The 26,545-nt window shown below is 42.2% G+C and overlaps 1 protein-coding gene across 13 annotated transcripts in view; it reads right to left on the bottom strand.

The window, feature by feature from the left end:
- FGGY (FGGY carbohydrate kinase domain containing) overlaps positions 1-26,545 on the bottom strand; it is a 294,022-nt gene that overhangs the window by 41,191 nt on the left and 226,286 nt on the right. For 2 of the 13 annotated variants that reach the window (XR_008306945.1, XR_008306944.1), the window contains exon 15: positions 7,278-7,520. The exons of 10 other annotated variants lie outside the window; for them this stretch is intronic. Coding sequence is in view for 1 of the 3 variants with exons in the window: in XM_053249280.1 (XP_053105255.1) it covers positions 10,613-10,633 (21 nt within the window). In the remaining 2 variants the exon portion in view is untranslated. Of the gene's footprint in view, positions 1-7,277; positions 7,521-10,397; positions 10,634-26,545 lie in introns of those variants that run through there. One more of the 13 variants, XM_053249280.1, reaches the window with a different exon arrangement.

The following is a 26,545-nucleotide window of genomic DNA, read 5'->3' as shown; positions in this document are numbered from 1 at the left end:
AAAATGGTAAGCCGGGCTGACGCGCTAAGTCCAGAGAGAAGGGCTGGTCTACCCACTGATCCCAATTCATAGCCCAATCAGCTCTCATCAGAAAAAAACAACATTTTGAGGCCTGTCGATTGAGGTGATTCAGGACTGATTAGTTGAGGCAGCTGGATAAGCCAGCTGCTTTCGATGAATTGGTTTGATTCAATTCAACCTCAAATTGAATAACAGATTTTGATTCATGCATACATCTATTTCTCACTGAGGAACTTAGTATCTTGAACTTTCACAATTCAGAAGTGATTCCTGTCACTAATTTTCACACTAAATTCATACTAATATTTCTCTGTACAGTTGCAGAGGAAATATGCATGACCTTCACACAGAACCAGCCTTACATTTTATTTTTAATGTGTGAACTTATTTAAAAAGAAAAGAGAAACATGACTATTTGAAATTAAACAATATACTGCATGCCCATATAAATGGAAAATATAAAAATTCTTAAAAATGGCCAGTGATCAGTGAAACTGTGTAAAAAAGAATTTGTTCGTGCTGAAGCAACTTTAATACTGATGTTATTGGAAAATAATTGATTTCCAGCCCTTCATCATCTTTGTTGCCCCTGCTAACTGAGCAAAAAGGCACATTTTAAAGGTGGTGATTCTCTTTATTTCGCGAAGGAGAGTATCCACCCCCAGCACAGTACTTCCAGTTACTGTTACTGGTGTCTATGTTTCTTTTTAGATTGTGAGCCCTTTGGACAGGGGGCCATCTTATCTAATCTCTCTCTCTCTCTCTCTAACCTGCTTCGGAAACTTTTGTTGAAAAGCAGTATATAAATATTTGTTGTTGTTTGTTGCCTCCTCTGAACCCAGTCCATATAAAAAAATTCTATGAAAGAGTTTTTGAAAGATGGATACATCTTTTAAAATTTGTGCTAGCATCTGTCTGGAACAGCAAATCTTAGATTTCAGTAACAAGTATCCATAACATAGCAAATGATAGAAATTGAACATTAACCTTTTATGTCTGATCAAGTTTTAAAAACAAGGCTGCCATTTAGCAAGGAAAAAAATGAGGATATGTTTCAGAGCAGACACATGAAGTGCACATGTGAAAGATCAACCACATATTTACCATTGTGAAGATCCACAATGCATAATGAAAGAGAAGGGATGACTCTTGGCAATGGCCCTCGCAGACAAACCCTTTCACAAAATGAGAGAATCTTTGTGCACACTCAGCTTTTGGGTGGAATATAATCCTTTCTTGGTGCTGAAGCCATGTTTACCCCTATCTCTTTTGCTCTCAAATACACTTCATCTTGCTCATGGTCATAAACAAGGAACAGTGTTGGCAAAAATGTGTACAATTTCATCCTTCCTGTGTATATTCCATTGCATGCACTATTGTAGGCAGCCACTGAACATTGGATCAGGTATTCAGCTGCCACTGTGAAATAGATAAACATGTAACAAAGGAGATCTGAAAGACTTTTTAAATAAAATGAATATATAAAAAGGAGTTCACTGAAAGAAAAATGGGAATCAGAAATTGTCCAGGGACCAAATGGGGCAAGGGAGGGACTGTGAACATTGTGGAAGTGGTGGAGCAGAAGATGATGTTTCATCTGGGAGCATATTAAAATGCAGGACAGAGCATGCATCACCTGGAAATAGCTGTGAATTTCAATTCTGATTTTTCATCATTTACTACATCATGTCTTGGCACAGACTGAACTAAGGCAGCTCTGAGGAGACAGCTGTTGTGGTGCATGTCGGCACCAACTGTGTGGGGAAATGTAGTCTGGAGGTCTTGGAAGCCCAACTTAGGCTGATAGGTAGAGTATTGAAGTCCAGGACTCCCAAGGTAGCATTCTCAGAAATGCTACCTGTTCCACAAGCAGGTACAGTGAGACAGGCAGAGCTGAGGGGTTTCAATGCATGGATAAGATGTTGGTGCCGGGAGGAGGGGTTTAGATTTGTTAGGCACTGGGATACATTTAGGGGCAAGCAAGGCCTGTACAAAAGGGATGGGCTGCACTTGAACCAAGATGGAACCAGACTGCTGGTGCTTAAAATCAAAAAGGTTGCAGAGCAGCTTTTAAAATGACGCCTGGGGAACAGCCGATGGGAGTTGGGCAGTATCCCGTTTGACAAAAGCCATCCTTTAAATTGTGAGGGCGCAAAGAATTCAGATAAAACAGAAGGGGACAGAGCAGAGCCGCATAAAGAGCAGACAGGAGCCTGTGCCAGCAGGTCAAAGAGTCAAAAGATAGATAGCATACATCAGGGGAGAGATTCAGCGTATAGGTGCTTTTATGCCAATGCCAGAAGCCTCTGAGCCAAGATGGGTGAGCTGGAGTGCTCGGTTGGTAATGCAGAAACAGACATAGTGAGCATAACAGAAACATGGTGGAACAGTGAGAACCAGTGGGACACTGTTACCCCTGGATATAAACTCTATAGAAAGGACAGGGAGGGGCACCTTGGAAGTGGAGTAGCACTGTATGTTAAAGAAGGCATAGAATGAACATGCTACTGGAGACGTGCTATAGCCCTCTGGATCAAAATGCTGACAGTGACTGGGAGTTGCAGCAGGAAATCAGGGAGGCGTCAAGGAGAGGCAGGACTGTAATAATGGGTGACTTCAATTACCCACACATAGACTGGGTAAATTCACAATTGGGTAATGTCAGAGAGGTCAAATTTCTATATATGCTGAATGACTGTGCCCTAGAACAGTTGGTCTTGGAACCAACCAGAGAGAAGGCGACCTTGGACTTAATCCTGAGTGGCACCCAGGACCTGCTGCGGGATGTCAGTGTCATTGACCCTTTAGGTAACAGTGACCATAGTACAATCAAATTCAGCATACATGCAAGGAGAGAATCACCAAGGAAGTCTAACACAGACATTTTGAATTTCAGAAGAAGAAACTTCAAAATGAGGAGTATGGTGAAAACAAAGCTGAAAGGGAAAATCAGGAGAGTCACTTCGCTCCAGAATGCATGGAGTTTACTCAAAACCACATTACTAGAAACCCAGTTAGATTGTATACCCAAAAGGAGGAAAGCTACCACTAAATCCTGGAAGATGCCAGCATGGCTAACAGGTAACATCAAGGAAGCCATAAAAGGGAATACTTCCTTTTGAAATTGGAAGGCCTGTCCAAATGAAGAGAACAGAAATGAACACAAATTCTGGCAAAAGAAATGCAAGGTGACAATAAGAGAGGCAAAAAGAGAGTTTGAGGAACATTTAGCCAAAAGTATCAAAGAGAACAACAAAAACCTCTTTAAATACATCAGAAGCAGGAAACCTGCCAGGGAGGTGGTTGGGCCATTAGAAAATGATGGAGTAAAAGAGATTATTATATGGAGGTTGCAGATAAGCTAAATGAGTTCTTTGCATCTGTCTTCAAGGCAGAGGATATTGAGCATATACCTGTTCCTGAAACAGGCTTTTCGGGGATGGAGGTTAAAGAACTGAGTCAGATAGAAGTGACAAGAGATGATGTTCTAAACTGTCTGGAAAAACTAACAAACCACCAGGGCCGGATGGCATCCACCCAAGAGTCCTCAAAGAACTCAAATGTGAAATTGCCGACCTCCTTGAAAAAATATATCATTCATCCCTGCAATAAGGCTCTGTACTGGAGGACTAGAAAGTAGCCAATGTAACAACGATTTTTAAAAAGGGATCCAGGTGTGATCTGGGAAATTACAGGCTGGTTAGCTTAATGTCCATTCCAGGCAAATTGATGGAAAGCATCCTCAAGGATAAAATTGTAAAGCACATAGAAGAACAGGCCCTGCTGGGAGAGAACCAGCATGGCTTCTGCAAAGGTAAATCTTGCCTCACAAACCTTTTGGAGTTGTTTTGAGTGTCAACAAGTGTGTGGATCAAGGTGATCCAGTTGACATAGTATACCTGGATTTCCAAAAAGCTTTCGACAAAGTTCTTCATCAAAGACTCCTGAGTAAATGTAGCAGTCATGGGATAAGGGGACAAGTACATGTGTGGATTGCTAACTGGTTGAAAGACAGGAAACATAAATTGAGAGTTTCCACAATGGAGGGGAGTAAGAAGTAGGTTCCCCCAGGGATCTGTACTGGGACCACTGATTTTAAATTTATTCATAAGTGATCTCGAAGTAGGAGTAAGCAGAGAGGTGGCCAAATTTGCAGATTATACCAAACTCTTCCAGGTAGTGAAATCCAAAATGGATTGTGAGGAGCTCCAAAAGGATCTCTCCAAACTGGGTGACTGGGCGACAAAGGGGCAAATGCCCTTCAGTGTTGGCAAGTGTAAAGTGATGCACATTGGGATGAAGAACCCCAACTTCAAGTATATGCTGATGGGACCTGAGCTGTCAGTGACTGACCAAGAGAGGAATCTTGGGGTCGTGGTGGACAGCTCGTTGGAAGTGTTGACTCAATGTGCGGCAGCTTTGAAAAAGGCCAATTCCATGCTAGGGATCATTAGGAAGGGGATTGAAAATAAAACTCCTAATATTATAATTCCCTTATACAAAATGGTGGTGCGGCCACACCTGGAGTACTGCGTACAATTCTGGTCACCACATCTAAAAAAGAACTGGAAAAGGTGCAGAAGAGGGCAACCAAGACGATCAGAGGCCTAGAGCACCTTTCTTATGAGGCAAGGCTACATACAACACCTGGGGCTATTTAGTTTAGAAAAAATACGACTGGGGGGAGACATGATAGAGGTCTATAAAATCATGCATGGTGTGGAGAAAGTGGATAGAGAGAAATTTCTCTCTCACACACATAATATTAGAACCAGGGGTCATCCCATGAAATTGATTGCCAGGAAATCTAGGACCAACAAACGGAAGTGCTTTTTCACAAAACACATAATCAACTTGTGGAATTCTCTGCCACAATATGTGGTGACAGCCAACAATATGTATGGCTTTAAGAGGGGTTTGGATAACTTCAGGGAGGAGAAGTCTATCATCGGCTACTATTTGGAGGGCTATAGGCCACCTCCAGCCTCAAAGGCAGGATGCCTCTGAGTACCAGTTGCAGGCGAGTAACAGCAGGAGAGTGGGCATGTGCTCAACTCCTGCCTGTGGCTTCCAGTGGTATCTGGTGGACCACTGCGTGAAACAGGATGCTGGACTAGATGGGCCTTATGTTCTTATGACTACTATGCTGCTAGTCACTTAAGAATTGCTCAGTTCTCAATTTCTTTGGTTTTGGCACTGAAAGTGTCCTTCATGAGGCACTTAAGAGTGTCCTTGCTAATGAATATTTTTACAGGGCAAAATTGCAAAACATTCTGCTGATCTGCTAGTCCCTTTATAGATTGTGAAGGAACATGTGCTATGTGGCAGTAGCAAGGGCCACGTACAGCAAATTCATTGTTCTGTAAATCATAGAAGACATCCCCAGACAGATGCCTCTGCCTCCTGTAATTATCTGGCACCTCCCTACAAAGAGGCACCTCTTAAAGTGGTGTCTCTCTTACATTCAGCAGAAGAGCAGCAATTGGCCCGATTTAACCCCAGCACAGCTTCTCTCCACAGTGGCTGGTGCTAGTGTCTACTTTGCCTTTCCTTTTAGACTGAGTCTTTGGGGTCAGGAAACTATCTCCCCACACACCTATGCAAAACTACTTCATAAACATTTTTGTTGAAAAGCGGTATACAATTTATTATTTTTAAATTATATTATTCATAAATAATAGTAATACTTTTAGTATTAGTAAATAATAATAGTAAATATTAGTAATACTTTTGGAGAGTGAATATGCTTATCTCCCACTCCTTGCACTTGTATTCAGGACACCGCCCTGAGGCCACTGCATCTGTAATAATTCCTTATTTTACACTATTGTAATGCTCCCCACCACCTTCGAACCGGGTCCATACTGGCTTGGATTTGAGGGGAGCAAAAGTGAACATACCCAGTCCTGTTTGAATCCAGTTTGGATTTGAACCAAACCAGGCAAACTGGTTTTGTGCACATCCCTAGTGGCCACATCCACCTCAACATTATGTGGCTGTGTTTGCCTCTGCCTGCCTGTCAATTCTGGAAAAGACACACATCAGGTTCCGGAATACAGTTCAGGATATGGCTTCTAAGACCTTTCATAGGGCCTTGACGGTAGCAGAAACAGAACTTGCTCTACTGTTTTCCAGCCTCTGAACATGGCACAAAATGGAGAGGAAGAGAGAATGGACTCCCCTCCCATCACATGATCACTCATATCACTTTACTATAGTATAGGAAGCAACCACACAGAAACCCCCATCACACCATCACTGCAATTGAGTGAGTAGCTGTGTTATAGCTACTTCCCAAAGAAAAGCTGAACTCCATATCCCCCTCCCTCTCTCACACACACTCAAACACAGCGCTTCCACATAACCATCTCTCTGGTTTCTCCTACCCTAGAAACCACAAATGAGCAGAACTTCTGTTTGGGTCGTCAAACTCAGCACACACACACGTAAGGCAGCTGAGGACTCCACAGTTGAAATTGGGAGTTGGAACAATAGAAGGTCCTCTGAGCACCCAGAAAGGCTTCCCAGCATTCTATGCACTGACAGGAGACTGGCAGGCCTCATTACATCACAGCTGTCCTCTGATTGGTCACCAAGGAGCGACAGGTGGACCCAGCCCTACTGAAGAGGCTGCAAAGACGGGATCATAGAATGTTTGCAGAGTGGCACTTCCATAGCTGGAATCCCTGGAGTCACAGCTCTCAATGGCGGCAATGGCTGCCATGCCACAAGAACTGTGTAGAGAGGTGAGTGGATCCACACGACCAAAAGAATAAGGCAGGAGGGCTCCCCTTTCCTCCTACCTTAGTTTTGACTAGGGAACAGAATCTGGGTTTCCCTAGTTTGAAGAACTTGGGCTGGAGAGTTTCCTGTGGTTCACAAAACCATGAAACCTGAGTATACTGCCTCCTACCCTTTATTTTGATAGTTGTGTGAATGGCCCCATTAAGTCCTCATTTGACATATGCCATATTTCATACTAAATTCTGGATCTGCAAATTTGCATTTATCTAGACAATGACAATAATTTAACCTATATCATTTCAATTAGATTATCATAAATCACTCCCAATCCTATTAATGAACTAATTAATCACAACATACTGACAGCACTCAGCCAACTTTGTCACTCTGTGTACTTCAGATAATAATGTCAAGTGTAGCCAAACAACTAAATAAGAATTAAGTGCCCTTATAAATTACAAATTCTGGACGCATTATTTTCTTCTTTCTGGAACTTAATGGGTTATACTCACATCTCTACTACACATCTGAGTAGCCGAAAGTCTGGATAAAGTTACACCTCCTCTGGAAATGTTGTGACTATGATCTCGCTTTTATGTCTACTGATGGATGGATGGATGGAGTGTGGTTTTGTTTTGTTTTTTAAAATGCACAGAACGCAAAAAATGACTGGAAAATCAGTGTTTGAAGTTCCCTGTTGCAGTTCAAGTATTGTTCCACAGGTGGCACTGCTACAAAGTTAACAGATCGCTTTACTGGAAAATACAGAGAAAATGTACATTGGTGCATCAAACTTTATATATAATATTAAACGAAAGCAAGACCTTTATTCTTTCCAAGGGCTTCAAGATATGTAGCATCTTTAGGGCAATTAATCATCCTGTTCACCTAAGCTAAGTGCCAGATCCCATCATAGAGGCTAATGCATCTAATTTACCAGCAATGTTCAGCTCAGCTCAGCTCTCCCTCCTCCTCACTCCTCTTGTAACCTAATCTATGAGAAGTTAAGAGAAAGATAATAAGCTATTTTGTGCCAATGAATAAAAGCCTCTCAGACTGGGAAAATTAGCAACACAATATCATCCCAAGGAAAATAGCAGCAAAATTATTTTGAGGTCAGAGCAGTGAGAATTACCATACTAGAGCAATACATTACAGATATAAAACGTGTTATAAAGGTTCAACCCTAAGCATATTTCAGTGGAAATATATCCCAAGAAATCTATGAGGTTTACTTTTGCTGCATAAATCTATTCAGCGCTAGTTTGTAAAATCTGCAAATGACAAGTGTTATTCTCTGTGAGGCAATGTCCTTTTGCTCCCTTGGCCTCAGCCTGAGAGAAGGGGGTTAGTTCTGGCTTCTGCCTCAAGTTACAGAGCTGCTTTCCTGCCTAGACTGCCTGTTCCCCTGCCTTCTATATGTAGTTCTCCAGCCACACCCACTTCTGGACTTCCTTGCTTTGCTAATGGGTAGGCCCTTTATTCTAGAGAGAGAGGTGTGTGTGTGTACCTGGCTGCATGAAGGCACTGTAGGGATCCATCAGTCAATAACAGTCTGACTATAGGGTGAGCTCAGGAAGAGCATCTTACTTGAGACCAAACAATTCTACATGTCAAGCATTTAAATTGAAGAGGATGATCTAAGAAATACATGGAGAGAAGTTTCCAATATCTTTCAATAGCTCATTGGAGCACTTGGCATTTAGACAGCCATTTCTTCCCCAATGAGGAAGAGAAATGGCTTTCCTCATTCACCAAGTGGTTGGAATGAAATGGAACTGGGTTGTCTGAAACCCAACTGAAGATGCCAATGCTGATTTGACAAGCTAAATTAGGTATAGTCAACTGCTGTTTTCTCAATGGCACTTTGTTTTCCAGACAATGGTCTAAGGACAAGCTGTGTGTTTTGTCTCATAACCCCAATACCCCTTGCAATAATTTACTTTTGGTTCATGAACCACAGGTACGGATACGATGAATATTTATATACTGCTTTTCAACAAATGTTCCCAAAGCAGTTTACACAGATGTAGATAAGTAAGTAAGTAAATAAATAAAATGGCTCCCTGTCCCCAAAGGGCTCACAATCTTTATTTTAAAAAACCCCAAAACCAGCAACTGGAGGAATGCTGTACTGGGGATGGATAGGGTCAGTTGCTTTCCCCCTGCTAATTAAAGAGAATCACCACTTTTAAAAAGGTGCTTCTTTTGTTCAGCAGGGGAACAGCTAGCAGTTAGTAGGCCATCAGTGAGTGAGAAGTTCACACTACTAGCTCTGGAGTCCATTGCTCATTCATTATTTGAAGATGTGCAATGAGCAATGGACTTCAGAGCCAATACTGTGAACCTATTTCTATGAAGTTCCATTTTATTTCCACCAAGAAGTTATTGCTGGTGGTGGTTTTGAGGGGTGAAGGTGGAGAACTAGTTTTCTCCACGCTGGTTCTCATGATCATGACAAGCAGGCAGAAGGGTCGTTAGGAGATTCATGTGGCATGTGAAATCCCAATTTCCAGCTGTAAGAAATTTTCCAGCAATGTCAGCTTGGCACCATGCCAATCCAACATTTAAACAGAGCAGAGGTTGATAATCTGGGATTTGTTCCAGGGAGGAGGATCTCCATTAAATGCTGGGCTGGTGTGGTGCCAACCCAACACTGATGGAAAATTCTGGGTTCTTATTATTGGAAACCAGGAGCGTTCACACCACACGCATCTCCTGATTCTCTTTTTGATGTTCCCATCATGATAATGAGAACCAGCTCTCTCTCTACTTTGACATACAATATGGGACAAAAATAAGCTAGGGTTTCTTGCATCTAGATGTCTAAATAAGTATCCAAAGGATCAAGGAATAGATTATGGCAGGGCAAATAGCAAAGGGACACGATTGAGATATATGGAGCATCATGTAATGCAGAAATCTACCTATGTCAGGCAATTAATAAAAAGAGTTAAAATAAGGGAAACATTAGAATGGTTGGCTAGATTAATACTTAATTATCAAGCTATGCAGTGGAACTGGTTAAGAACAGCGAAACAGGTTCTAACAAGTAGAGTAGATGGTACAGACTAGAAAAGGTTGAGAAAAAAGACAGGCAAATTTGGTGAAGATCACTTAGCATCTAATGCAGGACTAGTAAGAGCTCAAATGAGAGCTGTAGAGGAACAAGAGCTTAAACAGGAGGAAGTGATTAGTTAAATTTGCCTAACAGCTGCCTCATGCAAAAGCTCAATTTTCTGGAAAATACTGAGTGGCAGACTAGGTACAGAGCCTTGCTGGCTTGGTGATGGAGAAAGCCTGTCTTTCTTGCCCAGGATTCCAGTCTTGTGGATCCTATTGGGAGGATCCTTGGATCTGCTAAGATAAGATAGAACTGGAGCAACGGCTTGGATAATCACCAGACAGGGATGGTAGATTAGGAAGAGATGCAAAGTTGCACACCTGGAGTGTCTAGTGGTCAGTGGCACAGGCTATGCTTGCCCTGCTAAAAGAACCCAAGAGGGAGTTGTATGAATTTCTCTTTCTACTGTGGTTGAAATTACCTAGTCCCTTAATCCTACAGGAGGAGTGTGACCATCTGCTGGATCTCCACTGGGGGACTCAAAGCAGGGCCTCTGATTGGTGGTCCTTATAATGTTAGCCACGGCTAAATTCACAATACTTTATCATTGTTTCCAGACAAAGATGACGACTCACATGCGTAAATGAGTCATCACAGACCAAACACCTCTGACAGACTATTTAAACCACTTCAGATACAATAAATTTAAATGAAAGCAGTCCATATATCAAACTGTGAATCATTCAGTGGTAAGTCCCTGAGCGATGAGCATGTCTGTTTACATCAGCCGCACGTCACTTCATTCTGAGGGGGAAAGAGATCTATATAGAAATGTGCCAACTGACTGGCATTCTTGGTTTATATGACAATAACAACAAATTTTTATATACCACTTTTCAACAAAAGTTTCCAAAGCGGTTTTCATAAGACATGGATAAAAGAGGAAATAGGCCAGGTGTAACTTTGGTCTGGGTGATATCACCTGCTGGAGCCAACCACCACCTGAGGGAGGAGTGTGAATGTCCCGCTCCCCCCACCCCCGTGTGTCCTTCCGCTTTGTACAATTGTGTGAGAGGGTGCTTCGGATGGACCTCCTCCCCTACGCAAATATGCTGAGTGGAACAGTGTACTGGGAAGGGAATATGTGTGTTTATGGCCTCATCACATGGTGTGTGAGGCTGGCAGTCACTATCACCCAATTTGGCCCACTAATACATTGACCTGTGGCACACAGAGTAAATGGAGAGAAGGAAATCCAAACAAGGTTTGGATAACTGCCAGGAGAATCTCCCACGTATCATTAAATTAAAATTAATACTCTGATCTTATACATATGTGTTTGTTATACCTTTTTTGTCCTTTAGGAAGTTCAGAGCACCTTTCATGAGGAGCCAACAGCCTCCCATCCAGGAACTGATCACATTCATGCCTGCTTAGCTTCAACAATGCTGCAGCATCAAGCGCTCCCTGGCAGTTCATATATTCATTTGAAAGAAAGCCCCTTGATTTCAGTGGGACTTACAGCAGGGAAGCAGCTTGCCTAGGGAGCATGAGGCTGTTAGTTCGAATTCCCAACAGTGTGCTTCCTAGACTTCACCTAGTAAATATCCTCTCTAATAAAACACTTGGTGTCCGTCCGTGGACGGACACCAAGCGTGTGTCCGTGCCTCCCTGCCCTGTTCTGAACAGGGCAAGGGAGACACGCTCGCCGGTTCCCGGCAGCCATCTTGGGCGGCCAGAAGCGGCCGCCCCGAAGAAGCCGGAAAACCGGCGCCGGGGTAAACTGGGCGAGGCAGCGGCAGAGCCGCTGTGTCGGGAGGCCGGGGGCGGAGGCCACTTAAATATTTTTTAAAAGGCACCCGCAGCCGACGCCGCCGACCCTCCCTCCCAGCTGACCCCCCCCATTAAGGGCCAAATTGGCCCAGCCACTTGCCCCCGCAGCTTCCGCCGCCGACCAACCGCCCGCCCGCCCAGCTGCCGATACCTCCTTGCTGCCGGCACACGTCCTCCGCTTGATCCGCTGCTCAATTAACAGAAGGAGAGAGGTGCTCGCATGCAGAGCTCCACTCTCTTTAAAGTCTCTTCCCGAACTGGCGCTTTGCGTCCTTGCCGCCCAAACCGCCAGTTCGGGAAGAGACTTTAAAGAGAGTGGAGCTCTGCATGCGAGCACCTCTCTCCTTCTGTTAATTGAGCAGCGGATCAAGCGGAGGACGTGTTCCGGGGGCAAGGAGGTATCGGCAGCTGGGTGGGCGGGCGGTTGGTCGGCGGCGGAAGCTGCGGGGTAAGTGGCTGGGCCGATTTGGCCCTTAATGAGGGAGGGAGGGGGAATGGCAGCGGGGGGACAGGAGAGCCGTTACTAGGGCCCGTTGTTCAACGGGCCAAAATTAACTAGTATATTTATAATCACCTATATCAGCCAGCAGCGATATAGGAAGGTGCTGGAGGCGGATGCTCACTTCAGTCACAATGGCAAAGGCATCATTTCATGTTGTGCGGGAGGAAGGCAATGGTAAACCACTCCTGTATTCTGCCAAGAAAACCACATGGCTCTGTGGTCGCCAAGAGTCGATATTGACTCGATGGGACAATCTTTCCTTTTTTTGCCCTTTACTCCTCCACAATGCTTACCATAGCAGTTTAATTCTTACAGTCATCTTCAGGATAAAGGGCAAAAATTGTACATGCGAGACAGCAAACACCCCTATGCACCAGGCTTGCTGAAGTATGTCCTAGTGGTTCAAATTGCTGGTGTCAAATCCCCAGACGAAGTAATCATCATGTCCTTTGAAAAATTCACTTAAAAAAACCCCAGGCATTTCAGATAGCTAGCACAGTGACTCTACATGCCTGTGTTTCCTTACAGAACACTCTGATCTTCCTGCACTGGCATAGCAAGAGTTCAGGTCCCAGATGGGGAATTAACACGGTGGATTGAGTTTCCAACTCTCTGGTGTGTGTCTTGGAGTTTCTCTACAACTTAGCTAGAGGGGAGGGCGGCTAGACTATTCAATATGCCTGTAATACAGCACACATAATTAAGGAGGGCACACTCTGAAAAAGGAGACAGCTAACTTGGAGCAGCTATAAAGAATCCAGTTATCCTGCCCTACCCTCACGATAATTGTGCTATTTTCTCAGCAGTCCGAAGAGCTCTAATTGTAATAGACTACAATAGGAATTGTGCCTGCATATAGAATATATGTCCAAACATTATTCAGAGTATGAATAATTTAGGTTTTAAGAACAAAATCATTGCAACCTATCTTTCAAGCACACAAATGGAAAATCATGTCATTGCCACAATAAAGTATACTAGCCTATTGTGACTGGAAAAATATTTGGAATAAATGTTATACAATACATGTACATTTTAATCAGATTAAGAAAATCAGTTTACTCTGGAAAAATTATCCTCACTGATCTCGATCTCTCTCTCTCACACACACTTTATATAAATAGCAACATAACTCTCACCATCAGGGGAATATTTTTACACATACCTCTGTCATAAACAGGATACTTGAACTATTTTATCTTAGCACCCCATTATAAATGCATTGCTTGAAATTAAAGGGCAGTTCTGCATCATACTCATTGGGTATTTAATATACATCACTACATCTGAGTTATCATATCCACTGTCCAAATTCCAAGAGGATCTAATTTCCAAACTAGGACAGAATTGGGGAAAAATACTTTAACTTTAAAAAAAAAAGAACTTGGATTGCTGGACCAATTACAGCTTACAGAGTTAAAAGTATGTAGCTCACACATTATTTATTTATTTATTTATTTATTTATTTATTATTTAAAAATACTAATAATAACAGTAATAATGGCAAGCTGATGTAAAAGGATCCCAGCCAAACTACATTACTTGAGGGTCTACCCATTGCTAGATCTTCAGCTATAAAAAATTCAGCCACTAGGATCAGTTTAGCATTTTGCAAATGTGTTAAAGTCTGCTCAGTCCACACATGTAAATGCTAAAGTGTGGTTCTCAGACAGAAATAATAAACACAGTCAAGCTGATTTCCCACCACCAATAAGAAGAATCCTTTCAATGACATTGAACAGAATATAATGTTTCATTTTTATGAGGGTGGTATGTTGTTAACTGTCTACTTTGAAGACTTTAAATACTCCTCACTAGAGACTGTTTTGTTTAACATATTCCTGAGACTGTGACTTCTAAAGCAGGGGGCTTCCTGGGTCAAATTGCTGCAGCTCCACTGCAAGTGCCAAAATGACAGTTTTTAATCAGAATAGTGAACTTCTTTATCATAAAGAAAAAACGTAGACTATAAGCCCTGACATTTAAAGTTTAGGGCGTGAAGTTCCTAGATAGGGCTGTCAATAAGTTGGGAGAGAGAAAGAATACAATTACCTGCATCCTATTGCCAAAGGGAAGAGGCAACTCACACCATTTTTTGAGGGATCACAAGAATGAGCTCTGCTTTCTGTTAGTGCTCATCAGCGACATGAAAATGTTAAATCATGTAAAGCAAAGGCTCTGCTCGTTATCATGGCCCTCTGAGTTATGCACTCCCTCCAGAATACATCAAGATGGCAGGAATCACATTTACTTGTCTTAGAAGAAATATTTTGTTGTGCTATTAACATTTATCAAGCCTTTTTCACAATATCAGACAAATAAAATATTAAGCCTCATACAAAACCAGGTTCAGACATAATGGGAAATCATGGTTTCATACAATGGGTCATGCACTTGCACTCTCGTCACCACTCCAAATCTTTTGCATGCAAGACTAGGAGAGTGAAAGTTTCCACTTTGACTTGAATTAAATAACACTTCCCCACATTGATTGCCTGTGGGCTTTCCAGAGGTATCTGGCAGCCCACTGTGTGAAAGCAGATGCTGGACCAGGTAGGCCTTGGGCCTGATCCAGCAGGTCTGTTCTATTGTAACCTAGATAATATGTTCATCAGATCGCTACACCACATAACTGAAAATAGATGGCTTCAAACTACCAGAATATAGTCATGAATGTAACTCATAAACATGCAACTCTGTCATCCCCAGGCAGTAGCAACTGTGATTAGACTGGTTGGTTGTATCTGCAGGAATAAATAAGTGATCCAGATGAGTGTATTTTTAAAGAAAATGGCTGATATGATGCACACTGTAACAGAGCTACAACGGAAGGCTCTGTGCTGGGGCTGCAGCATAGCTGGAAGGCAGCTTCAACCCTGGAGAGAACTGGTGGCCTTGCAATCAGTATTACCACGGTTTCTCTCATTTGCAACAGTGGGAGAAACAGTGGTAGTGCCGATTGCGTTAATGCCACTTCTCTCCAATGTTGGGGCTTCCTTCCAACTCTGCTGCAGCTCCAACATGGAGCCTTCTGGCTCTGTTACAGTGTGCATTATGTCAGCCGACACAAGGAGAAAAGGAAGAGAAGGGAAAGGGAAGAAGAAAGGAGATAGATTTTTTGCAATGGAAAAAAAATGTAGTTCTGAGCAAGTGAAAAAGGAATGAAAAAGAAATTCCTGATTGGTTTATTTCTTTGAAATAGAGTCTACTCGCAGCTTGATGCCTCTCTGTAAAAGAAAGGGGGTAGAGGTATCCTATTCAGTCAGGTTGCTAGTTTGACCAGAGGCACATTGCCCCACACTTGCTCATGCAAGTGATGACTTGTGAATGCAATACTGCATTTTTAGCGTAGGCAGGGTGAAATGTTCACTGTTCACTCATACGAGCCCACGATTTAGTGTTGCTGAGACATTGAATAGAGGGGTGCTTTGCAGTGCTACCCCAAAATAGAGCAGTACTGGCAACAGGCGAGAAATTGAAAGTGGCAGCTGTATCTGTGTGTGTGTGATTTCTTGGTGATTGTTGAGGTAAGTACTTCCTTAGTTGCTGTCACTGCTACTCCCAAATCCCTTCTCAGTCATAGTTTAGAAAGCCAGAAACTCTACAGTATTCCTCAGAATTCTTTCTAAAGAGTAAATATGGTAGGATCATCTTGACAGCTTTGGATCCAAGTTGGCCAAGAATCTTAATAACCTTCTGAAATTAACTGATGACCATGGCCAGCAGGATTTAGTGCCTGATAGTCTTTGGCCAAAGGGTTCCCCCGCCTCCCTCAGAAGTACAAAGGCAGAGAAAACTGAAAAACAATCTGCAGCTTAATATCTGTGGAGTCCCTCTCTACCCATTTATAGTGATGCACATTTCTCAACTAAACCCATGACAGAAGCTACATCTTGCCAACTCAAGATCAAATCTCAAGGTGATTATGAACCAGATGTCGCTTTCACCCAAGCTCTGGTTTGAAAGAGACCTCCAGAACTTCATAATGCATATCGGTGGTTAGCTATTTGATTGAATTAGGACAGAAGCAATGACAAGCCTAGTAAACATAATTAATTCTGTTTTATAGCTACTGATTACTGCCACACTGCACTTTATAGTCTGGAGCAATTGTGACCTACTCTTGGCTTTTGCTTATACATGTTTCTACCCATAATAATTTCTACAAGTATAAAACAGCTACAAATCATCTAGTGTGACACTAACAAACACTACCATACAGCATGAACCAATCTAATAATACATTAAATGCATGACAGTACACAACAGCGCATTTTGTTGGAGACATTTCAGAGGTTGGGGACACACTGGCAGAGTTCTTTCAATTTTAATCTCTGATTGATTTACTTATTAAAAAAAACACCCTGTTATGAGGCTGCAAAGTCTAACAAATGATGGGTGATCTACAAGCTGTTTGGTAGAATGATCACAGGGATAAGAGAGCTTTTCTTTTGGTACTACTGATGCATAGCAAAGTGGAAATATTACCGTAAGTAAAGAAAAGCAAGTGCTCAGCAATAGAGAAGGGCAACAGATGTCAACCTGTATCATATGTCAGTAAACAGCAGTGGCACATGAGGCTAATGATGCTAGCCTGCTTGTGAGAACATCACGCTATCATAGAGCCATGCTGGAGTTGCTGAACTCTGTAAATTGTAGGGAAGGACTGAGAAACTCCCATCATTCCTCCAAGGCAGCTGCTCCAGCCAAGCAATTGTCTGCTCTTTATAGACTCAGGAGGACAAGGTTTGACATGAGCAGAGCTATATGTCAGACTTAAAATCTAGTGTAGAGACCATTAAAGTTATTCAATTGATTTCAGAACTAAAAAATAGGTAGCAAATGTATGGATGTGTGGACTTTATTACCACATTAACACATAGCGGGGAGCTGCAGGCAAATCCTAGTTTCCTGGTACATGTATCGGTATTAATTTATTTTATTTATCAAATCTGTACACCGCCCCAAACTTTCATCTCTTGGCTGTTTACAGCGACATGGCGGTTTACAGCGACATAATACATACTGTATTATGCATACAGTTCAAAGCAAACATTTTCAAAAACACGAAGTTCTTACATATGCACATACCTAAGTTAAAAGCATAATGTGCAACCTTAAGTTGGTTGGTTGTACAAGTAGAGGAACCTTCAATGCCCTGGCATACATGCCTTACCCATAATGCAGAGGGATCTATTCTATAGGAGTATCATTGACAGAAACATCTCCAAATCACAAACTATTACTAGAAAGAATTTCTCGTAGCAAATGTGTCGTCAGAGGAACCAGAAAACAAAGAATTTGACCTAAAAATCTACTAGTAATTACTGTCAAGGAAGTGTATGCTACAGTTGTCTGTTGAAGTTGTTTGTGGTTGTCCCAGACACATCTCTTTAGCCAAGCTTTTTAGCTATCTAGTAGTTTTTATGGGTATTTTAATATGATCTTTTTCTGTGATTTAATTGTTTAAATTTCTTGGTTTGTTTTTATTGCTATAAACTGCCTAGGACTTCGGTAGTGGGCAATATACAAATTTGTTAAATCAATCAATCAATAAGATAGAACTTCCACAAAATTAGCCTGGTGTTGGTTTACACAAGGAATCCTGAATATCATGTGCTAGAAAAAATAGTCCCTATGTTCAAATTGGCCATTCTGAGCTTGCTTATCTGGTGAATGGAAGAATATGTCACTTTTCCAATTTGTTCTGTCAATAACAATATGATTTTTGCATCAAGGTGAAAGGGCGTTGATTGATTGATTAATCAATTAAACTTTGGGGGAAAAGGATCTGGATATGTCTCTCTCATATAAAAGGGAAAAAAATCACAAAGTTTTATCCAATATATTCTTAGTTAACTCTGCTCTAAATTATAGAATGACAATATAGGAGTGTGAACTTTGTTGAGTCTCTCTGTCAAAAAATGAAACAAGAAGACATCTTAACCTAGTTCTGCCTGCCAGCATGACATTTCAGGGCCTTATTTTCCCCTTCTTTGCTCAACAACCACCCCATGATTAAAGCAGGAGAGAATAAAATACATCTTGACATGGCAGGAGACTTTAGTAAAAGGAAAATTACTAGCAAGCCAACCAAATGATTCATTAGCTTCTCTTTTTTAATATTATGTTTACATAAGATGATTACAGCATCTAATTACTAATTTATCCTACTTTATATAAAAGAGTTCATTAGGGATTAAATGACATGGGTGAAGGAGGCTTGGGCTAATTCAACAGAGACAAGTCAATTTAGTTCTTCTCATGTGGTCTATTCAGCTATTAACATTAAGTGCCTAAATCTTTCCCCTCAAGTCAACAACTAGATAGAAGAAAAGATCAGTAGCAGTGGCTAGAGAGTGGCAGGACTACTTGCTTCTCTGGAATCTTTTTGGCAAAACTGGATGGTTGTGTCCTGATTCTGCCAAAGTTCTTGACGGGATTCCTGAATCAGATTCTAGAATGACTGATCAAGGGTCCAAAGTGTAACACAATGAGGCTGTTCACCTGGATAAGGTTGCTCATCTGGAGCACCAGGAATGGGCTCGATCCTGGTGCTGCCCCACCGGGTAGCCTGAGTTTCCCCTCTGGGCTATTACTGAGGTAGAAGAGCAACACCCTTATACTCCACTCCCTGGTCATGTGACAGCTCAGGCTGCCTGCAGCCCCAAAATGTACAAAGCTGGGCAGCAAGAGCACCTGTCAGTAGGGGAGCCCCCCAGTGCACTATGCTCCTGGTGTGGTGCACTGTGGCAAGCTGGAGGACTTCCTTCTCTATCTCCTGGAGCTGCTGCTTGCCGCAGCACAGCTCATGTGCCATGTGAGCGGCAGAGCCCTCTAAGGAACTTTGATTTCCCACCAGCCCAATCCACACCCATTGTTTTTGGTCATGTGGATGACCTTAATATTAGGTACCTTTAAGCTTTATTGGTGATGTGGGAGGTGCCATACAGAAAGCCACCAGTAGTGGGTAGGGACCTTGCCATTCATGTAATTGTCAGGGGATGATCCACACACACAACCCCATTGTGGATGCTGAGCACTGCTTGAAATTGAAATAAAGGACCATCTCTGTTTGCTCACTCAAGCATCCAAGCTTCTCTTTATTGCTTATTATTGAACTGGGGAAAGTGTAGAACAGGAACACCAAAATTATCAGGGGGCTGGAGCAACTTCCCTAGGAGGAAAGGCTACATTTGTGGACTTCTAGTTTTAAAAAAGGTGACTAAAAGGCATGTAATAGAGGTTAATAACATTATGCATGAGGTGGAGAAGGTGGACAGAGAAAAGTCTTTATCCCTCTCTCATAACTCTGGAACTTGGGGCCATCCAATTAAACTGAATGACAGGAGATTAAGGAAAGGCAAAAGGAAGTACTTTTGCACAAAGCGCATAATTAAGTTATGGAATCCACTGTCTCAGGATGTGATGATGGCCACTAACTTAGATGGATTTAAGGGGATCAGACAAATGAATGGGAGAGAAGTCTTTCAATGGCTACTAATCATGATAGCAATATGCTAACTCCAGGTTCAGAGGCAATATATCTCTGAACAACAGTTGCTTGGGAGCAACAGCAGGAGAAAGCGTTTGCTGTAATGTCCTGCCCATGGGCTTCTTAGATGCATCTGCTTGGCTACAAAGGGAAACAAGAGGTTAAACCTGATGGACCTTTGGTATGATCCATCAGCATGCTTATTATATTCTCTGTATTCCAACCAAATTGCTTAAAAACAAATGCAATTTCTACTTAGCATCCTTTCATAAGGGAAATCTATTATTAAAACTATATGAAACTGTAATTATTTCAGTGATGAGTTATGACTATGCCAAAGTTACACAATGAGAAAAAGGCGTATTGCTTCAGTATCACTCCTTCCACTAAGATCTGGGTAGCAATGCTACCAAGTTGTTACTACTGTGACAATGCCGACGCCGACGCCAAATATTTATACTGTATACTGCTTTTCAAGAAAAGTTCTCAAAGCAGTTTACTTAGAAAAATAAAGTTCCTTCCTTCTCCCGAAAGGGTTCACAGTCTAAAAGGAAATACCAGAGGCGTATCTAGGGAAAATAGCACCTAGGGCAAGCACTGAAATTGCGCCCCCTGTCCAAACATCTGACACCCATCTTTCAGATAATGTTACCATAATATCAGCTGAAAAATACAAGTCAAGCTCATTAATCTTTTAATATTTCAAAAACTATTTAGCAGTGGACTTAGCCAGACCAAAAAATGCTGGAAAACTACACATTTCAGGATGCTGGGGCTCATGAAATACCCAAATACTATGTGGAGGTGTACTTGGAAAACTAAACAGAAGTGCCTGTCTAATTCTCTACTATGCATTGTAGCATCACTATTACATAAGTTTTAAAAATAAATGGAGAATTTGGCTTTTCCCAGATACTCTGAAAATAATTAAAGGATATGCAGAGTAAACTGTGTCACTGCTTGGAATATATTCTAGTATTTCAGAAAGAGAGTTAAAATGAGAGAAAGAAAGCAAGAAACTCCCAGTGGACCTTAATACTAAGGATTTCACACTGATTCAAAGACAAACTCACTATTCATAGCCATATTATTAAGACATCACATTTAACTCACTTATCACAAAAAACAAAGTAAGAGCAAATGAATACAATCCTAGCTCATAAGCTTCCGCTCAGTATTCACAAGCGCTGATTCTCTGTACATAGTTCCAAACTAAATATGTGTACAGTGACTTATATTATATTATTTTTTTAACCTGTAGCCCCTTTGGGGGGCTTCCTAAAGGCTGGGGGTTCAGCAAAGGTTCCCCCTCCCTGCACTGGTCTCTAGGGCCTTACAGGGACCATTTGAGCATGTGTCATGGCCATTTAAAAAAAAAAATTAAAAATGGCTGCTAAAAACAAAATGGCCACCGTGCATGCTCAAATGGCCTCTGAGAGGCCTGGCATAGCCTAGGGCCTCACAGAGGCCATTTGAGCATGTGCAGTGGCCATTTTGTTTTCGGCAGCCATTTTCAATTTTTTTTAATTTTAGAAAATGCCCCCCCCTTCAAGTGGCGCCCAGGACACGTGCCCTGCCTGCCCCACCCTAGATATGCCCCTGGGAAACACTAAGTAGACACCAGCAACAACCACTCGGGGGATTGTGTGCTGGAGTTGGATATGGACTATTCTCCCCTGCTAAATATACATAAGGTTCCAAATTTGCTCCCTGGCATCTCCAAGACAGGGCTGACAGAGATTCCTGCCTGCAACCTTGAAGAAGCCACTGTCAGTCGGTGGAGAATACTGAGCTAGATAGACCAATGGTCTGACTCGGTATAAGGCAGCTTCCTATGCTCCTAAGAGAATCACCACTTTACCCCTCTGCTCAGTTAGCAGGGGTTATGATCAGTTTAATTCCACTCTCTTTGCAACTAACTTTGTATCTAAAAACACCAGCTCGAGTAAATTATTTGCACTGTTCCATTCCTCTCTGTACAGCTCTTTTCCTTCTCAGCAACCCAAGTCCACTTCAAAAAGTCAAACGGAAAAGAAAGCTGGTCATTAGGTTCCATAAGCACAACTGTGTTTATAATGCATATTTATTTAATGCACATTAGAAAAATCATCGGCATGCTTCTTGGTTATTCTAAAACAATAATAATCCTGAGCCCATGCAAATAAACTCTGTCCAAAATGTTAGTTATAGTGAAGAATGAAATGGGGTGATTGCCAAACAAAAGAGTCTCTTATTCCTTTCCCTACATTTCACATAAATACAGCTATGTATTTGAGTATCATGAACAGGTTGATTTGCTCAACCAAGGACTGCCTCTGCCACGCAAACTATAAGCCAAACTAGACATGGCTTTAAACACACTGTTGGGCTCTATTTTTGTTTTTCTAAAGTAACAGCTGTGAACAGGGATCAAATACACAGGCACCGCCCTCCTTCTCCCATCCTTAGCAGCTGGGGTACCACCTCTGTTGGCTGTGTCCCCCGTGAAAGACAGCATGGAGCATGCCTTTGGCAGGGGCAACCGCCTGGCCTCTACATCACCACTGTACGGCTAAGCCAGCCACAGCATCTTTCCCCCCCTCTTTCCTGCTGTATCCTCTTTGCTCAAATACCAAACTTATTCGTTTTGTCTCCATACAAGTTTGGTGCTGGAGGGAAGTATAGTGGGGGGAGGGAGGGAGGAAAGAAGGAAGGGAAGGCCAGACTTCCAGCACCTTGCCCTGCCCTTATATCTGGACTTGACCTTCAAATTAGCTCTGACCATCTAGCTCTTTCTGACCCTATGGATTCGAATGTGCCTTTTGGAGCCTGGCTTTGACTACTTACAGTATCTGCCTATAGCCTCTTTAATCACTGATATGGACTTTGACCTCTGCCTGACCTGACTCTGACACTTGAGGTCTTTGCTTACTGTTCCTGACCTCAAATCTGGCCTGACCAGGCTGATTACATGCCTCTGTCCCTTCCAGCTGACCACTTGCAGGCCTGAACCCACAGGGCCCTGATGGGCAAGCAGGAAAATGGCACTTAATCCTTACTCTCACCCTCTGCTTTTAGTCTCCAACTCTCCTGGCTACAGCAGGCATTCCAGACTTGAATTTCCATCACAAACATGGTTTTGAAACCTGGGCCGAGCAGGGAGGGGAGCAGTTGGTGTGTGTGTGTGTGTGTGAGAGGGGGGGGGAGAGGAAAGGAGCAGGCAGGCAAGAGAAGGGTTAAGTATTCTCCTTCTGCCTGTCTCTTCTCCACTAGAAATCATATCTTCTAGCAAACTGCAAAGAAGAAGCAGATTGCCTTTGAAGACACAAAGTGAAAGGAGAACATGCTACTCCTTCCTGTCATCACACTAAGCATGTACAAATAGCAAGCTTTCTGTTACAGAAACACAAAATGAATGGCCATAATTTCAAATCCATTGTAATCCAGAAGTGCAGATAAACTGAGACTTCAGGGCGCTTTCCAGATTAGCCGGTCAACAGCAGCAAAGTGCTTCCATTCAGGCAAATCGCATTCAAAACATGAACAGCAAAATGCCCAGCAGGGGGGAGCAGTCTTGTGAAAACTAACAACCTGAAAAAACAGCAACTTTTAAACGCGGGATATACGACGTTACAGCACTATATTGCAACGATTAAATTCAAAACAAGGCACTGGAAATATGAACGGCACCCTGCTGTCAGCGTAGGAACTGCGGTGTCACAACACAGGAAGTGTGGAAGCACACTTCAGAGATTTGTTGTGACCCCGTTGCAGGATCTAATCTGGAAAGTGCCCTGTTCATATTCCAGCTCAGGAAGTGACTTAACGTAACACAAATGGAAGTACTTTTTCACACAATGCATAATCAACTAGTGGAATTCTCTGCAAAAAGATGTGGTGACAGCGAACAACCTGTATGGCTTTAAGAGGGGTGTGGATAACTTCAGGGAGGAGAGGTCTATCATCAGCTACTAGTCAGAGGGCTAAAGGCCACCTCCAGTCTCAAAGGCAGGATGCTTCTGAGTACCAGTTGCAGGGGAGTAATAGGAGGAGAGAGGGCATGCCTTCAACTCCTGCCTCTAGTGGCATCTGGTGGACCACTGTGTGAAACAAGATGCTGGACTAGATGGGCCTTGGGCCTGATCCAGCAGGGCTGTTCTTATGTGCTTATGACTTGCTAGTTGTTTTATATCTCAGCCTAAGTTCCCCATTAGATAACCACATATATACATTGGATGGAATAATCTTATCTATGAGAAACTCAAAAAGATATTTTTGTAAGGATTTTAAAACATGTAGCTCATCAAGTATTTTTTTTTTTAAACATTTTTTTCTGTTCTGAATGTGCTGAGTGGAATAAAGTGTTTAGCATCCAGGTGTGTGTCAATTGTTTCTACTGAGCAGCTAGTCATTCGCAAACACCTTTACGGTGCCAAACCGGACACAGGTGGTCTAGTTTTATGGTATGTCTGGAAATGAACAGATATGACCAAGAGGTTACAAGGGAGGGAAGGTAGGACCTGGAGAAAAAACACACAAAATGTATGCTCAGACAGGACTGTCTTTTTTTCTCCTGAGACTACAGAGATAATCCAGAGATTAAGAGTGGAGCGATTTCAGTTCCCCTTGCACATTGTATGTCAGTGGGGTGTGTGTGTGCATGTGTGTGAAGAGAATGAATGTTTTAATTCTCTTTTGCCATGGTGTGTGTATATATATAGGGGAAAGACACATGGAGTTAAAAGAACAGAAAAATAAGGCTGTCCAAGGCCTTTGAAAAGAGCACCCATATGGAAGCCAGGTGTCTGAGTTGATTCTTATAAAATCTTCCTTTCTAGAATTACCTAACAGTGAAGATTTCAAGTTCAAGTTCTGAATAAAGGATAAACTTTGATAGCCACATGAGAAATCTGGCAAATTAGATTGCAGAGTTTATTGTAATTAAATTTACAGCAATGTGTCAAATTCAAATGAGGCATATAGTCAAATTCTACACCCAGAAGACAGCCAGGGCCAGACCCATAGATTCTGCACCATCTTGCTGCACTGGCCTATCCAACCCCAGCACAGCATCCCTCCAGTGGTCGTTGCTGGTGCCTCTCTTATTTTTCTTTTTAGATTGTGAGCCCTTTGGGGACAAGGGGCCATCTTATTTATGTATTATTTATTTTTCTATGTAAACCGCTTTGAGAATTTCATTTATTTATTTAACATATTTTTAAACCACCCAAAACTTACATCTCTGTTGTGGAAGAGAGGTAATAATATTCGTCGTAGTAGTACTCATAACCACTCACATGCACTGTACTCCTCTTCCTGTTCTTCATATACTATTTGACACTCATTTTCTAATTCGGGGAGAAGTATAAACAGGGTGATGTGGTGATGTGGCAAGGTGCTGTACCCCTTGTGCAGCATCTTGCTATACTTCATATTGTGTGCACAACTTACCTAGCAATGCACCAGACTACTGCCAGGGGAGGTGGTATAACAGCAGTGCTTATGCACCACTGCCACCAGCTTAAGTTCTGGATCTTAGCCCTGAAAATGGTTCAGTTATTTGTGTGGAAAAAAGTGCCACAATGAACAGGATCCCAAGCCTTACGTTTGACATCACTGTTTACAGTAATCACATCTTCAAACATTATTATGCAAGATATATGGGAATCCCATGTTATTATAGATGTGGTTATAAAGACAACAGGGGGCAATGCGATAGAAAGAGAATCCCTTTGATGCACATTTTAGTACCTATGCTTTGTTTGACTTTCTTTAAGATCACAAATGAGGAGGCACCATTTACAGTGGTGGCTGTCTTATATTAAGCAAGGGAGAGCAACTCTACCTATTCAAGCTAGTACTAGTGTTGCTGGTGTGTCTCTTCTGAGGTTTTTTAGATTGTGAGTCCCTTTTGTGTTGACTGCCAAGAATATGTTCCTGAGGGCTAAACAACCCTCAGGTACATATTTATGGTGTCAAACAGGGTTTTTCAGAGAGGGGAGAGAAGCAAAAATTGCATCCTGATCCCCCACTCCACATGCTGTGCTGCAAGGCAAGTCTGCTGCATAGCTAGTATTCTGGCGCCCTGTGAGGCCAGAGTTCTTGCTCTATACTTCTAAGGCTGCAGAGAGTGTGTGCCAATAACATTAATAATAAAGATATTAATACACTATTTGGGAAAGTGTTATCAGTTAAATATTATTAAGGATGCAGTCAAATACACTTTGATGTAAGTTCCGCTTACAACATTAGGGCTTTCAAACATATGCAAAAACTTCATGATGCATTATGTTGAGGTTTTATGTACGAGTGATGCCCTCCACCATACATGTATACAGTGGTCCCTCGACTTACGAAGTTAATCCGTTCCGAACGCACGTTCGTAGGTTGAAATTTTCGTAAGTCGAAAAGCACACCCACGGAGGTCTGGAAACATTCGTAAGTCGAGGAAACCGCATCTAAAATTCGTAAGTCGAGGAAGCCGCATCTAAACCGGCAACGACTTCCGGTCATTTTTGTCGTTCGTAAGTCGAAAACTTCGGATGTCGAGTAGTTCGTAAGTCGAGGGACCACTGTATGTATAAAAGGGTTATTCCCAGTAAGATGTCTAGGGAAACCACGTCGTTGAAAAGCAACTGCTAATTTTCCTGCAAGTGGATTACCACGTATAAAACCTGTTGCCTTGTTCATGGTAGGTGCATGTGTGAGTCTAACTATACTGTCAAGTAAATGTGTTTACTTTTCTCTCTCACTCACTACAAGAAGTAGGCAGCATTTTAATAACTGCAGGAGCCTCACTTACAGCAATCAACTGCAAATTATTACCAGAGTTTATCTTATACAAAAGTTTACTTTTAAGAGAATGACCCTTGGGAAGCTGATTCTCCTTGAAAGAAGCTACCACATT

Source organism: Hemicordylus capensis, chromosome 4 (assembly GCF_027244095.1).
Source record: "Hemicordylus capensis ecotype Gifberg chromosome 4, rHemCap1.1.pri, whole genome shotgun sequence".
NCBI lineage: Eukaryota > Metazoa > Chordata > Lepidosauria > Squamata > Cordylidae > Hemicordylus > Hemicordylus capensis.
This window is presented reverse-complemented; position numbering and strand designations above follow the sequence as displayed.